Source organism: Hemiscyllium ocellatum, chromosome 31, assembly GCF_020745735.1.
Source record: "Hemiscyllium ocellatum isolate sHemOce1 chromosome 31, sHemOce1.pat.X.cur, whole genome shotgun sequence".
Lineage (NCBI taxonomy): Eukaryota > Metazoa > Chordata > Chondrichthyes > Orectolobiformes > Hemiscylliidae > Hemiscyllium > Hemiscyllium ocellatum.
The window spans coordinates 17,015,112-17,030,479 of NC_083431.1; the positions used below are offsets into that span (position 1 = coordinate 17,015,112).

General features: G+C 38.6%; 1 protein-coding gene across 1 annotated transcript in view; it reads left to right on the forward strand.

The window, feature by feature from the left end:
* The window catches only part of ddx52 (DEAD (Asp-Glu-Ala-Asp) box polypeptide 52), a 36,411-nt gene extending 32,819 nt beyond the window's left edge, over window positions 1-3,592 (forward strand). Inside the window, exons 14-15 of the mRNA XM_060847888.1 lie at window positions 1,915-2,007; window positions 3,007-3,592. Of these exons, the coding sequence (XP_060703871.1) occupies window positions 1,915-2,007; window positions 3,007-3,094 (181 nt within the window). The 3' untranslated portion in view covers window positions 3,095-3,592. The remainder of the gene's footprint in view (window positions 1-1,914; window positions 2,008-3,006) is intronic.
* The last annotated feature ends 11,776 nt before the right edge of the window (window positions 3,593-15,368 follow it).

The following is a 15,368-nucleotide window of genomic DNA, read 5'->3' on the forward strand; positions in this document are numbered from 1 at the left end:
TGCCCTTTTGTGAAGTTACCTGTCCCTAAATATTTAATTTCCAGGTTTGATCTCCTCCTAACTGAGTCTCTGTAATGGCTTTAAGATCATACCCATTAACCTGTGTTTGAGTTGATTATTTATTTTGTTCTGAATATTGCATGCATTAAAGTAAAGAGCCATTAGCCTTGCCATTTTTCTCTCTCTTTTTTCTGACCTTATTCTATACTCATACATCATTACATGACCTTCTCCCCCTCCCGAAAAAGAAAATTTGAACCGTAATCATTAAATTCACCAGGGTGGGGAGACACTAGTCCAAATGTGGTTGAGTAAAGCCTGTCTAACCAGAATAGCTCCTTTCTACCCAGTTCCAGTGCTAATGCTGAAACCCATTCCATGCACACCAATCTTTGAGCTATGCATTAAGTTCTTTGATTTTGTTTACCCGTGAAGTTTGGCTCAGGTGGTAGTCCAGAAGTTATGTTGAAAGTTTTTTGCTCTTTGATTTGGCTCCTAACTGTTCACATTCTCTCAGCAGGATCTCCTTTCCATTCCTATCCATGTTTTTAATCCGTATTTGGATATGTCACTAGATCTCTCCCCTCCTGCTCTAAGATCTCCTCCAGCTATGAGGAAATGACCTTAAGCATGATACTGCGCAGGCAACACAGCCTTCGGATCTTTCGCTGCCAAAAACAGTATAATTAGGAGGATAGGTAATGTCTCTTACAACAGCCATATTCATTTTCTTCCCCACCCTTAAATGGCTTCCTATGCTGTGGTTACTTTGCTCCTCCTCCCTACAGTTTGCACTGTTGTCCATACAGCTTGTAAGAACCTTGACTTTTGCAGAGGCCAAAACTTCTCCAATGAAGGGTCCTCATACTTGCCTTACCTGCAGCTACACTCTTATGTCCTTGGTCATAGACCTGATTTGAATTATTCAATCTGAGGGATGTGATGGACTCCTGGAACAAAGTGTTCAGGTAACATGACCTTTCTCAGTTGTGGTGCAATGCCTGCAGCTTGGATTCCAGCTCCTCAACACCGATCTGAAGTTCCTGGAGCTACAAACCCTTTAACTAGAGACGTGTTTGCTCTGGATCACCTTGGTATGCTGCAGCAGCAACTCATTAAACATTATCGTAGTTTAATGAAAACCCAGTTTCAATCTTCTATTTAGAATTTTTTTTTCAAAAAAAGCACTAAAGCCCTAAATGCAAACGGAAGAACTTTTTGCTTTAAAGATTAGAAATATTCACTAATCACCTGCTTTCGTGCACTTACGTTTGGTCGTGGTGTAACTCTACAGATGGTCTCACTGCAGGTCGGCCTCTCAATCTGCACCTTTTATCCTGACCTATATCCCTTGCAACAGAGGTTACTTCTTGCAGTAAACATTGGTTAAGGCACCTCTGAGTCCTCCCGCCTCCGATTCGCACTTTGAAGCAAACTCCCAGCCGTACTGACTTAGCTTTTGCCTCACGTGGGGGAAGTCTGCACAACCATTTCTGCTCCTTACTAACCGTGCAGTACAAAACTCATATGTTGTGGAATGGCTTCTGTTGAAAAATATAGATAATGGCATCAAAAATGCCAGCTATTACATTATCAAATGTTTCACAATTTTGTTTCTCCTCAGCGTAATCTAGCTAAAATACTAAGTCCAAGTCTATTTAATGAAATATGTAAATAGAAGAAAGGTAGGAACTTGGTGTCTCTAAAACAGAGTCTCTGCAAAAACAGCATTGGAGTACTGATCCCCAGAATGGATTGAACTCCATTCCTTCTGATGGTACAATTTTAAAATGCTTTGAATTTGATACTAGATGTGTCATATAGTTAGCCTGTTCTTAGCACGTACATACGTTTTATCAAAACATTTATTTCACTTTCTGTATTGTTTGACAATGATTGCAACTTTTATTGCAGTAAACAAAAGAAAAGGTTGATCAAAAATCCAATCAAACGAGCAGATATCAAGACCACACCAAAGTACTTTATTGAAAAGGCTGCCAGGACGAAGTAAGATTTTATTTTGAGTTTCATGTAGTTACTTTTGGTTTAAACAATGTGAAATTGGACGACAGTATTCTGAAGTGTCTTCTTTCATTTAACGTGTTTAGCTTATTCACTTCACATATGGCACCTTTTTAATGGGAACAATTTGAATGATGCCTTTCAGCTTTCTGCCTGTAGAGGCACATGCATGACTTACAAGTTTGCATTATTTCTGGGATGTTTGAAATTGAAGTAAATTAGTCATTTTGAAGTGAGAATTTGACATTTGTTCTTATGTGAGCCTTTGTATCAGATTGTAGGTTTGGAAGAATTTACAACTATGAACATCGAAGTGTGCTTATTTTGAAATGTACTGTACACCATTCCTTGAAAATTCATTGACAGATTCATTAGCATTTTGAGTGCTTATTTAAAAGCTAGAATGTTGCTCAAAGCTATGTTTAATTCACTTCTGAATTGCCTCCAGTATGAAGATAAAATTACTATAATATGAAAGATACTTTGTGTTACAAATTGGGTGAAAGAGTTACATGGTATCGTGATGGTGTCTGAAAATGACCAGCTGTAATTGAGACAATGGGTGGTATTGATCTAAAAGTTATAAATACTAACCATTATCAATTTCTAAAACTGCTTTAATGTTGAGAATTATGCAATGGTACTTATTTGAAATCAAATGGGACAATTTAGAATTAAGTAACATGAAAGTGTACTTGAATTAGATTAGATTATCCATTGTCCAGTTGGTCTGCCAGCAATTTGTTCTAGTTGAATGTGTAGTGAAGTGCTGCACTGACAGTGAGTTTCTGAGTCTCATGATTGCTAAGATAGAAATGTATGGCAATAGGGAGGATTTGTGCGAAGATAGTTATTGGAAGAATAATTTGAATTTTAATGACTTAAATGGGAATGTAGAAAGAAAATGCTTCTGTATAGGTGGTTTGCACTTTGTCTCATATCTCAGCTAGCCATGATGAAAATTGATCTTTGTTCTGTTCTCAGAAAAATGATACAGAAGAGCAAGAAAAAAGGGAAATCCCATGCACGTGTGCCGGCTGCCAAGGCTGAACAGGTTACCACTGAAAGCTAATGAAGTGCTGCTGGAAGTGTTCAAGATTGTCTCCTGCAGTTGAGATGCAGAGCATCTGATAGCCCCTTGTACATCAGAGACTGATGCTGAACATTACTATTGTTTACACTTGCATTTTTTAAAATGCTTATCTGAATTTTTTTTAAATTAAGTCTTTAGAAGCAGTGTTTTTGGTGTGATACTTCAGCTGTGATCTTTTTATATTGTATGTTTATGCCTTTAGAAATATTCTGTACCTACATACAGTTGTATCTTTTGAGGGTGTGATCTTCACATACACAGAATATGGTCATTTCTACCTGAAACAGCATGTTGGCATTTGAATACTTCAAATTGTCTTTCAGAAGGACTGTTTTTGTATGGAAGTTATGCTTCAAGCAGATATAGTTAGTTATGACAGTGGAAATAAATATCACTGACATAATTTAAAATAAATTAATTTGAGATTTAATTTTCAATTTTTAAAAAAATCATGATTTGTATAACTACGTCTAGTGTTAATGAAAGCAGAGAAATTTTGTCAAAGCTGACCATTATCTTTATCTCATTGACTGAGATGCAGTATTTTCTAAAATTAAAACGTTTCATTTGACATTTATGGTTTGGTTTGTCCAATGGATTAAATATGAGTGGGGAATCAGTCAGGTCAGTTGAACGGGTGGCTGGTTTGCGATGCAGATTGACACCAACAGTACTGACCAACACCCGTTGAGGTCACTGTGAGGGTCCCAACTTCTCAACCTTCTCCCATGTCTGTGACATGGGGATCCTCAGGTTAAATTCACTACCAGTCATCTGTCTCTAATGAGACACTAACCCTATGATCTTCTGGGACTATAATGACTTTACCTTTTAGCTATGTTTGTAGAAGTCTTGAATTAGTTGAGGAGCATGAGATTGATGGTGAAGACTAAAATTGTTCTTGCTCTTGCTGGCTCTTTATTCATTCACGGGATGAGGACATTGCTAGCTAGGCCAGCATTTATTGCCCATCGGGCAGTTGAGAATCAACCACGTTGCTCTGCTCTGGGTCTGGAATCGTGTGTAGGCCAGACCAGATAAGGACCAACAGACATTAGTGAACTAATTGGGTTTTTCCAATAATCGATAATGGATTCATGGTGATCATTATACTCTTAATTCCAGATTTTTACTGCATTCAAATTCCACCATCTGCTGGAATTTGATTCAAGCCCAGGTCTCCAGAATATTACCTGGGTCTCTGGATTAACAGTCTAGTGATAATACCACCACGCTATCACCTCCCCATCTAAGGCTACTGAGGTTCCAATTGTCCTTTCAAGTTTTTTAAAATTATTTATTCTCCTAGATGTGTGCAAGGTTGGTTTTACTGCCCTTCTCTACTTTCCGTCAATGTTACTGTATCGCCACCTTGAACAACAATGAAAACTCCGTCATCTTAGTGTGAGACTGCAGTCCCATATATACAAATATCCAAATTAGGAGCAGGAATAGGCCACTTGTCCCTGGAGTCTGCTCTGCCATTCAGTAAGATCTGATTATTCCACAAGCAACCCGTCCTTAATTATCTTTCACCCCTTTTTAAAAATCTACCTCTGCCTTTAAAATGTTCAAAGATTCTGCTTCTGTTGTCTTTTTGGGAAGATTTCCAAAGATCCACAACCTTCTGTGAGAAATTTCTAGGTTCTCCAAACACCTTGTCAGAGACCCCTTTTGGATTTTGTTTCAATCAAGTCACTCTTCCTGTTTCAAATTCTAATGACTACAAGCCTAGCCTGAACACTTTTTTTTTCCTCATAGGGCATACATAAAATCACACTTCCTTAGTAAGGACAATCGGTTTAATTCACCACATCATTTTTGTGTTCACTTTTTTTCTGTTCCTGATGTACTGCAGGCTTCCATTGAGGATCAAGATAAATTGAAAGGACTATATCATACCTTAGAATTCAGCACTTTCCAGCCTTCTGGACTCCAGAATGCGATTAACAATTTCAGACATGAACTGTCCCACATTTGGATTCTGCTCTTTTTGCTATGTGCCAGCCTGAATATTGCTTTTCGTGCTTTTGGACAGAGTTCATTCTTCTGCCATTCGCACTTATTCTGAACAATTGCTTTATTTCTTTACTGCAATCATTACCATTTCATTGTTCCTGTTGCTCCTCGGCATCTTTTTCATCTAATCTCTCTCACCTCTGTCCCAGACCTTTTTGTTCTTCCAGCCTAGTATCATTCAAAAACATAACCCATCAAGTTTCTATCTTCATTCAATTCTGAAGACGTTCTCTTAGCCTGAAAATGCTCACTCTTCCTCTCTTCGTAAAAGCTGCCAGGTCTGCTGAGTATTGTTATACTTTTTCTGTTTTTATGTTAGATTTGTAGAATTGCAGTTTTTTCCTTTTTTTGCCATTTATTTAACGGTACAATTTTTTCCCTCAACCAGTTAGGACTTTTTTAACAATCCGGTAGATTTACAGTCACTTTTACTTGCATGGTCTTCATATCGTCCTTTGCCTGTGTTTATCCCAAGCAGTGGCTATAAAGAGCTTCTAGTTCCAATTACTATTTAATGTAATAACAAAGGTGTTAGTGCAGTATAACTATCTGCTGTTACAAGCTATTACAAGCAATCCTATCACTTTTTCACACCTCATCATGGTATTGTTAATTTTTGACCTGAGGAGTTTCAGATTGGAGAATATCTTGGTGTTGCAGTGTCTCTGTATTGCAAAGGAATGAAGGGTGTATAATTCTAAATGAATCGCAGCAGAGTCCAAATGTTAAGACAGTTTCTATTCCCACAGATACTGTCAGACCTGCTGAGTTTCTCCAGCATTGTTATGTACCATTCCTGTCTGTAGGAAGAGCTTTCCACCCCATTCATCTTTTCAATCCCCAAACACAGCTGTTTGGAGCTGTCCATCTCCATGTACCAATAGCGTCCCATAGATGTTAGCAGTCTGAACAATTGTTAAAGACTGAGTAGCTTCAATTAGCTATTCACCAAATTGCAAAAAATCTGCATTTCCAGTTTGGTAGATCATTGTGTAAAACAGGACTGAGAATGAATGGATGTTCTTTTTTTTAAACTAACAAACATACCTGAACCTTCACAAACCAACATCATTTGCTATTTTGTCTAGCAATGCCTTAGGATTAATACAACTAGTTTTTAACTAAAATTGAAGTGAATCCTTGGTCCTGTTTTGTGCAGATTGAAAATTCATCAGTGAGGTCTATCCGTTTGATAACTTAAAATGCAATTTTTGCCATTTAAGCATTAAGACATTATGTATCAAAATGTACATGTTAGTCTATGAGGATGTTAAATTTTGAGTTCTCATGCACATCTCCAATCAGCCTTAATTGCTCCACTTCTTTCAAACCGGAGAACTTAAAATTGCCTGGTAAAGATTATAAGGTTTTGTTCCTTTAGCCTCAAGTGTATACGGTCAAATGAACAGATCTGAATGGGATAGTGTTGAAATAGCTATTAAAAATGGTTTGGAATCTCCCTTGTAGGCAGAACTGAGCCATTCAGGAAAGTCATAATCTAATCTGTAATTTGATTTTTATAAAAATGTATTATTTTTAAATCCTCCATCCCTAATTGCCCTTGAAGGTGGTGGTATGCTGCCATTTAGAACTGCTGCAAGTCTGTGGTGGAGAGGGGTTTGTTTTAACTAGTACAGTTATATGTCAACAGTTCAGAATTATTTACCTGCAGTAAGAAACTATTTACTTACAAGTAGTAATTCTTGATAGGTACAGAAACTTGGTGTGTGCTTTCTGTCAATCTATGTCTAAAGATGGTAAATTGGGGAATTTTGTGTACTTTTAAAAATCTTTTAACTTTGTGATGACTCTGAAAGACAGGTCTAGATTTTCAGTGAGGTATAATAATGCTGTGAAAGTTTGTCATGGAAAAAATAACTTTTTATACATTTTGTTGTTGTTGTTGCAGATCAATTTAAAAAGCAAAAGTTTGGTTTGAACTTTTAGAATACAGCATTCAGTTCTGGTCTCCCTAGCTTTTGGAAAGATGTTGTTAAACTTGAAAGGGTTCAGAAAGGATTTACAAAGACGTTGCTGAGATTGGAGGGTTTGAGGTAGAGGGAGAGGCTGAACAGGCTGGGGCTATTTTCTCTGGAGCCTCAGAGGCTGAGGGGTGATCTTATAGAAGTTTGTAAAATCATGAGGGTCATGGATAGGGTAAATAGCCAAGGTCTATTCCCTGGGGTAGGGGAGTCCAAAACTAAAGAGCATAGTTTAAGCTGAGAAGAGAAATATTTAAAAGGGACCTGAGGGGCAACTTTTTCATGCAACAGTTGGTGCATGTATGGAACGAGCTGCGAAAAGAGGTATTGGACGCTGGTAGAATTACAAGATTTAAAAGTCATCTGGATGGATACATGAGTAGGAAGGATTTAGAGGGACATGGGTCAAATGCTGGTAAATGGGACGAGATCAGTTTAGGGTATCTGGTTGGTGTGGATGAGTTAGACTGAAAAATGTTTCTGTGCTGTATAACCCCATGACTCTGATTTTCATGATTTGGCCAGTATAGGAAGAACTCTACAGTAAAGAATCTTCCAGATTCCACGTCAACTCATTCTGCTTTATTACAAGCCCTCAAGCTGTGTTCAAACTGGAAGTATTTAAATATAATCTAGTCAGCAAACTACTGTAGTGAATGTACTGAAGCAGTGTGGTAATGCTGTCAAACGAGTGTGTTTATTTATAATGCATAAAAGGCTTCACTTCCATTAAACAACAGTGAAGTGAATAACCTTATTTGATTACATGCGTACTGCATGCAGATATCTAATTCTACCATTTAATTAAATCTTTTGCTAATTGAGGTTGATCAATGTGTAAGAGGTTGACTTTCACCAAGTATAATCTTTGAGTTCAACTTCCTTATTTGTTTTTTCTTTTACCTCGATGAGTAAATTTTTTTTTGAGTTTGATGATTTTGTAATTGCTTTTCATCACACTTATATCAAAAAAAATTCCACAGTGTACAGTTCTCCTCTGATCCACTTCAAACCTCAGATCTAAATGTTGACACAATGCACTTTTAAAGTAATGCATATGTTCATAAATTTGGGTTTAACAACACTATTTTTCTCCTGTCCCCACATAATGCATGACTCTTTGAAAGTACCTTACAGAGCAAAAAATAGAGAATGAAAAGGAATTTTATGAAATTTAGGTGTAGGTTTGCTCGCTGAACTGGAATATGAAAAAGATGATTAAAGCTGCCAAGTGCAGGAGTCTGTTTCAAATTTACATTTGCCTAGATATCTCCTTCATTCAGTGTAATGCAGTCTTCCTGTAAGTGGACTTGATGTCCTTTGTATGCCAGAGTATATTGAGTTGCCCAATATCAATGTATTCAATAATGTAATTAATTGAGACATATCCTAAGTCACTTTCATGTACGCCTCTCTAATACCTTTCAAAGGAGACTGAGAAACTACCTGCAAAGGTGAGACCAGGATCAAAGTCGATTTGTTCTACTTCACAATGAAGGGAAATAATGCAGTGCAATATCTATTAATATTTAATGGATTGCTATGCCTTTTCATAAATAAAACAAATAATGAAGATAATCAGTCTATGGCTTTTACAAGTGAGATATGTTCTTGAATTAAAAAAAACATTACTGCTCTCCTGCATTCTCTTGAGCCTGATACAAGTTGCTGCACCCGATGTGGCCTCCTATATTGAGGAGACAGGCCACCTACTTGCGGAACGTTTCAGAGAACACCTCTGGGACACCAGGACCAACCAACCCAACCACCCCGTGGCTCAACACTTCAACTCCCCCTCCCACTCCACCAAGGAAATGCAGGTCCTTGGACTCCTCCATCGCCAGATAACAACGCGATGGTTGGAGGAAGAGTGCCTCATCTTCTGCCTAGGAACCCTCCAACTGCAAGGGATGAACTCCGATTTCTCCAGTTTCCTCATTTCCATCCCCCACCTTGTCTCAGTCAAATCCCTCTAACTCAGCACCGCCTTCCTAACCTGCAAACTTCTTCCTGACCTCTCCGGCCTGTCATCCTCACCTTGACCTCCTTCGCATCTGCAACGCCCCTCCCCTAAGTCCCTCCTCCCTACCTTTTATCTTAGCCTGCTGGACACACTTTCCTCATTCCTGATGAAGGGCTTATGCCCGAAACTTTCTCTCTCCTGCTCCTTGGATGCTGCCTGACCTGCTGCGCTTTTCCAGCAACACATTTTCAGCCCTGATACAAGTTTGCCACATAGCTTTGTGTCTGAAGCTTGATTGTCTGTATCTCTCTCTTTTGATCTCCCATCTTTGCAACTGGAAAGGATGATCTAGATCCAACAATCTAAGGTTCTAGCATCAAGGATCTTCCAGCACAACTGGCACAAAATATTTGTTTTCATTTACAATCTGGGGAAATAACGTCAACACAGTCTCTGGGAATAATTTAACATTGTTTCATCTTGATGTCTTCTTCTTAACTCGTGATGCCTAAATGTAGCACCTGAATATTCTTTCTGTGCAAGGTTTGGTCTAAAAGCTACTGAAACATGGCCATTTCCAATTTAGATGCTCCCAATTTTATTGCTAAGTGCTGCAAATTAGTCTCTGAGAACAGAGAAACAGAATTAGTTATTAGGGAAGATGTAAAGGAGAGAGAAAATAATTTGTGTAGCCAGATGGGAGTCGAAAAGGATATCAAATTAGATGGCTGGAAGTGGTGCTGTAGTATTGGTTTGGGAAAGTTAGATACCCATGTTCAGCATTTGAATGGTGCCTCTGATTCTGTTGGGTGCAGAATGTTTTCCTGTTGGAGGTCAGCAAATTCATTTTATGAGACATTGCTACCTATAATTTTCATGAAGAACTGCACAATAATTTTGACAGGAAATCCAGAAAGACCTGCTGTTTGGAAAACGTCATGAGCATTTTCATCAGAGCTACAGCAGGGAGTTGGAAACCACTGTGATATGTTTCTTTAAGAATGAATAAGGAGACTGCAAAATTCTTGGAAAAGAAGGTGTCTAAATAGAATAGACAGGTGGAAGAATCAGAGGACAAAGATAAATTACTAAAGTGATACAGGTCAATAAAGCCATAAAAATAACCATTATGTCAGTGTATCCTCAAAGTGGTCCATGAATTGTTCCTAGCCACCTCCCAACCATTTGTCAAACATTTCAATTTGAAAATAACTAGCAGCAAAGCTTTATGCATTAAACAAATGGTTAATTTCCTCTACATTATTTAAGTAAAGAATGATAAAATAAATTTGCTAAAATACAGATAGGTATTAAGACGTTTTAAGTAAGTAGGGATACATATTCTGAATGAAGATGAAAATAACATCCGTCTCTACTATCACAACAGCCCTGGCTTGCTTGAAGATTCTCTTTCTGAAGTAAAAGGATTGAAAACTTTAAGTCAGAATTTGAAGGTTTCTAATCAAAAAATGAGGTGATTCGTTTATTTTGCTTTATAAAGAGGACCTAATAGAGGTCTTTAACATTGGGAAAGGATTTGATAAGGTAGATACAATACGATATAGCACAGGAACAGGCCCTTTGGCCCACCAAGCCTGTGCTGACTCCTAATATTTAGACTCTCTACATACTGCCCATACGTGGTTTCTATCCCTCTGTTTGTTTCACATTTATATGTCAGCACATGATATAGAAAGACTTATCATCTTGGGCAAAGACCAAAACTAAAGGCTACAAATATAAGACATTAACTGGTAAATTCAAGGAGAAACATCTTTACATAGACAATGGTTAGAATATGAAACTCACCACCACAGGAGAAGATTGAGGCAATTAGGATAGAAAGAAATAAAAGGAAATGTTAAAGAGGTTGGACAAAGAACTGTAGCAGAGGCTTGTGGGAAGTATGAACTTTGGCAATGATGTTTTTAGCCATACAATCTCTTCTGTGTTGTACATATTGACTACATTCTACCCATACTCCTTCAGAAACTTATCTGGGTTTATGAAGTGAGCATTGAGTTTTAAAGTAAGAAGCAACGTAGAAAAATTCCAAAACACTTGCAGCTTGAAACACCTGTTGGCCACTTTAATGTGAAACACTATCTCAGTATAGTTCTGGTCTAACAAAATCCTGAATTGGGACAAATTGCTTCCTGAAGATTGTTTGGGATACTCACTGCATTCTTCTGTGACATCATGATGTGGAAGATTTGCAAGAGTGGTCACTGTATACTAACTAAACCACTACGCAGACTTACTTAGATGAAATAATACAGAAACCAGAAAGATCAACAAGATATTATCAGTACAATAACAAAAGGTAAGTAAACAAGAGTACACCTTGATGAATCAAAGATGTGAACTGCTGTCTTTCTAGTGGTACACTTATTTTAATGCAAGTAAGTGGAAATTACATTTTGGTTCACATTCAATGAGCACCAAAACACTTTTTTAAAAGCTTCAGTTGATTAATTAACAGCTATTGTTTTTTTCTGCAGCCAGAAATCCTCCTCTCTTTTATTTTGAAGCAAAGTGAAGCAGCCTTCAGTTTAATTTAGAGATTCAGAAATAAAACATAAAGGCAACGTCTTGTTACACAAAAATTGCACAATTAGTTACTCTACAGACAATTTTATGTGGCCCGTATCATCATCATATAATATATTTATAAAATATAAGTTTAAAATATTTAAATTATAAATTCATATTTATATTGTAGCATTAATTCTCCTAGTTCATCTTGCCTGGCTCTTGTACTACTGCATTTAAATTGCATATTTGGCAATATGCAGCAGTTGCGATACATCATCAAAAGTAACTTCTATAATATATTGCTTTCCTGATTTTGTCAAATGTTTCATTAAATGATGCATCAAATCTCAAGTGAATTTCCAAAGCTAACATTTGCATTTTAGTTTAAAGATGACTCCGTTTGTGGCATACTTACTTCTGAGTCACAAGTCTGTGGGTTCACATCCCACTCCAGAGATTTAAACCTACAATCCAGGCTGACACTTCAGTGCTGTGCAGTAGGAGTGATACACTATTTAAACTAGTGTCTTTTTGTTGAAATGTTCATGAAGACCACATGTCCACAGTAACTCTTACCAACTTTTATGGATGCATGATAGAAAGTCCCTTATCCTGGATGCATCACAGTTTGGAATGGCAACCGCTCTGTCCCAGACTGCAAGAAATTACTGAGAGGTGTGAATGTAACCCATGCAGTCCACCACAGTCTTCTTTCTATTGACTCTCTCTATACTTCCCACTGCCTTGGGAAAGCAGACAACATAGTGCTGGAAAAGCACAACAGGTCAGGCAGCATCCGAGGAGCATAAGAATCGACGTTTCAGGCATAAACCCTACATCAGGTTTCTCCTGCAGCTCGGATGCTGCCTCACCTGCTGTGCTTTTCCAGCACTACACTCTTGACTCTGAGCTCCAGCATCTGCAGTCCTCGTTTTCTCCTAGTTGATCTTTCTCTGCACCTTCTCTGTAGCTGTAACATTGTATTCTGCATTGTGTTTTATTACCTTGTTGTACTTTTAGAAGGTATGATTTATCTGGTTGGCACACAAAACAATACTTTTCACTGTATCTCGGTACACATGACAATAATAAATCAAATCAACAGTAAATCTTTCTTTCTGCATTTTATTAATCATTTGTAATTGGTCATCTTCATTTTCCCATAGAATTCAAATATGATGTGGGCATTACAGATCCAATCTAAGAAGAAAAACATTGAGTTATCATTGAGATTTCCATTCTGGCTATGTTTGTCTCCACTCTCCCAAATTAGTTGGTTATCATCACATTACTGTTGGTGAGATCTTGCTGTGCACGAAGTGGCCTCTGCGTTTCCTACGTAGACAGGCAAGAGGCTGGAAGAACACAGCAAGCCAGGCAGCATCAGGAGGTGGAGAAGTCAATGTTCCGGATTCAAAAGTATTTGATTGGCTTAAGCACTTTGAGATGTATAGTATTTGTGAAAGCTACACTATCAATGGAGTATCGATAAAGCCATAAAAATATTAATGCATATCACATGCAGCATTCTCACTCCCCTCACCATCTGTACTCAGCCACCTCATGGAAGTAAATGATCCCAACAGCAGACATAAATCCAAGATAATACTAAAGGGCTCTGAAACAGCCCTCTTGTGGAAACCCAAACACTTGAGGAAGACTATTCTCTGGTGAACAACTCTGTGGTTTTATGCTCACAGGACATGCTCTCTGAATTTTACAATTTAATATTGAGGGTTCGTTAGCCACCAAGTCTCATTAGATGGCATGCCTCCCCACCCCCAACTCATTGACATCATTTACCTAGAACTGACCCATATTGGAACTCAGGAAGCAGTTTGTTATTATAGCAAAGACTTTGACCTACATTGCTACTCCCCTTATGCTAAATACAGCTGTGCCATAAGACCATAAGACATAGGAGCACAATTAGGCTATTGAGTCCATTGAGTCTGTTCCACCATTCAGTCATGCCTGAAAGGTTTCTCAAACCCATTCTCCTGCCTTCTCCCTGTAAACCTTGATCCTTTTACCAATCAAGAACCAATCTATTCCTGTGTTAAAACACACTCAATGACTTGGCCTCCACAAAGCTCTGCAGCAATGAGTTCTGCAGAGTAACTACCCTCTGGCTGAAGAAATGCTTTCTTATCTCAGTTATGAAGAGTTGTCCCCTCACTCTGAGACCGCGCCTTCAGGTCCTGCTCTCTCCTACCAGTGGAAACATCTTCTCCATTTTCATTCTATCAGGCCTCTCAGTATTCTGTAAGTTTCAAACAGATCTACCTTTCATCCTTCTAAATGCTATTCCATTTTGCCAATGGAGCTGTCTTGACATTACCCAAGTTCTGACATACAATTCAGGTTGGCAGTTTTCATCCTGCAAAAATGTCCAAGTACATCTCCAAGTGCAAACAGTTCCAAGTGCCAGCTGGGTACAGCAAGTTCTGCTAATACTGCCTCACCCAGCCAGCTGAGTGGGAGATACCAACAACTATTGCAGGATTCAGGATTACTCAGTACCAGATAATGATGGTGAACAGGTCCTAGAGAATACCTCTAGAAACAACCTCAGCCTGACACACAGATTCAAGCAACAGGGAATGTTCCATTTGGCCAGATGGAGTGGGAAGTATTCACCTGACCGGGTGCTGACTCAGTTCATTTGATGGTTTTCCTCACCAGCACAGTGTCCAGTCCTGGGCAGTCCTCCACATAGTCAGCACATTGGTATCTACCTTTCACTCCTCTACCATTGCAAGGAGGATTTGATGGAACTTCTGAAAAGCAAATTGGTGAATATACAATGGGATCTTGGGCAGCACGGTGATACAGTGGGACCTTGGGCGGCATGATGATACAGTGGGACCTTGGGCAGCACGGTGATACAGTGGGTAACACTTCTGCCTCAAAGCACCTAGGATCTGGGTTTGATCCCAGCCTCGGATGACTGTCCTTTTGGAGTTTACACATTTTCCCTGTGTCTGCATGATTCTACTTTGGTTTCCTCCCACAATGCAAAGATGCACAGGTTAAGTAGTTTAGCCATGTTAAATTGCCCTATAGTATCCAGTGATGTCTAGGCTAGGTGCAGTAGTCCATAATAAATGTGGGATTACAGGGATAGTGTTGAGAGGGCTGGGTCTGGATGGGATGCTCTTCAGAGGGTCAGTGCAGACTCAATGGGTTGAATGGCCTCTTTCTGCACTATAGGGATTCTATAATATTTTTATCATTTATCATATCATATTGTAACATTTATACCGATGCACAACATACCTATGGAAGAATTATATGAGCACTTTAGTGATGTCATTCACAAAGCTGCTTGCATCAGCCATCTTTATTCCGTGTCTTGATACAGAGAATGCAGTGTCCCTAAAGGAATGTAATTCACCTGGTGACCCTGATACAAAAGGCCAAGACAGAGTCTCTTGATGCTGCATGTTACACCAGAGAGGAGGAAATGATAGGAGGGTTCAGTTTTACTCAGTGCAGTTGGAAGCACTGGAACCTGATTGGACATCTCGGAGAAACCAAATAATTACCTGCACCAACTTGCTCATCAGTCATCCTGAACCATGTTGCTAGACAACAATTTTATGTAGCAAGGACTTTGTTGGAAACTGAACAAGACACTAATCCGCAATGAACTGAAAAACATAATGCCAGCAACATACAGAGTTAAAAATCACACAGCACCAGATTATAGTCCAATAGGTTTATTTGGAAGTAGACCACTGTCCTGATCCCT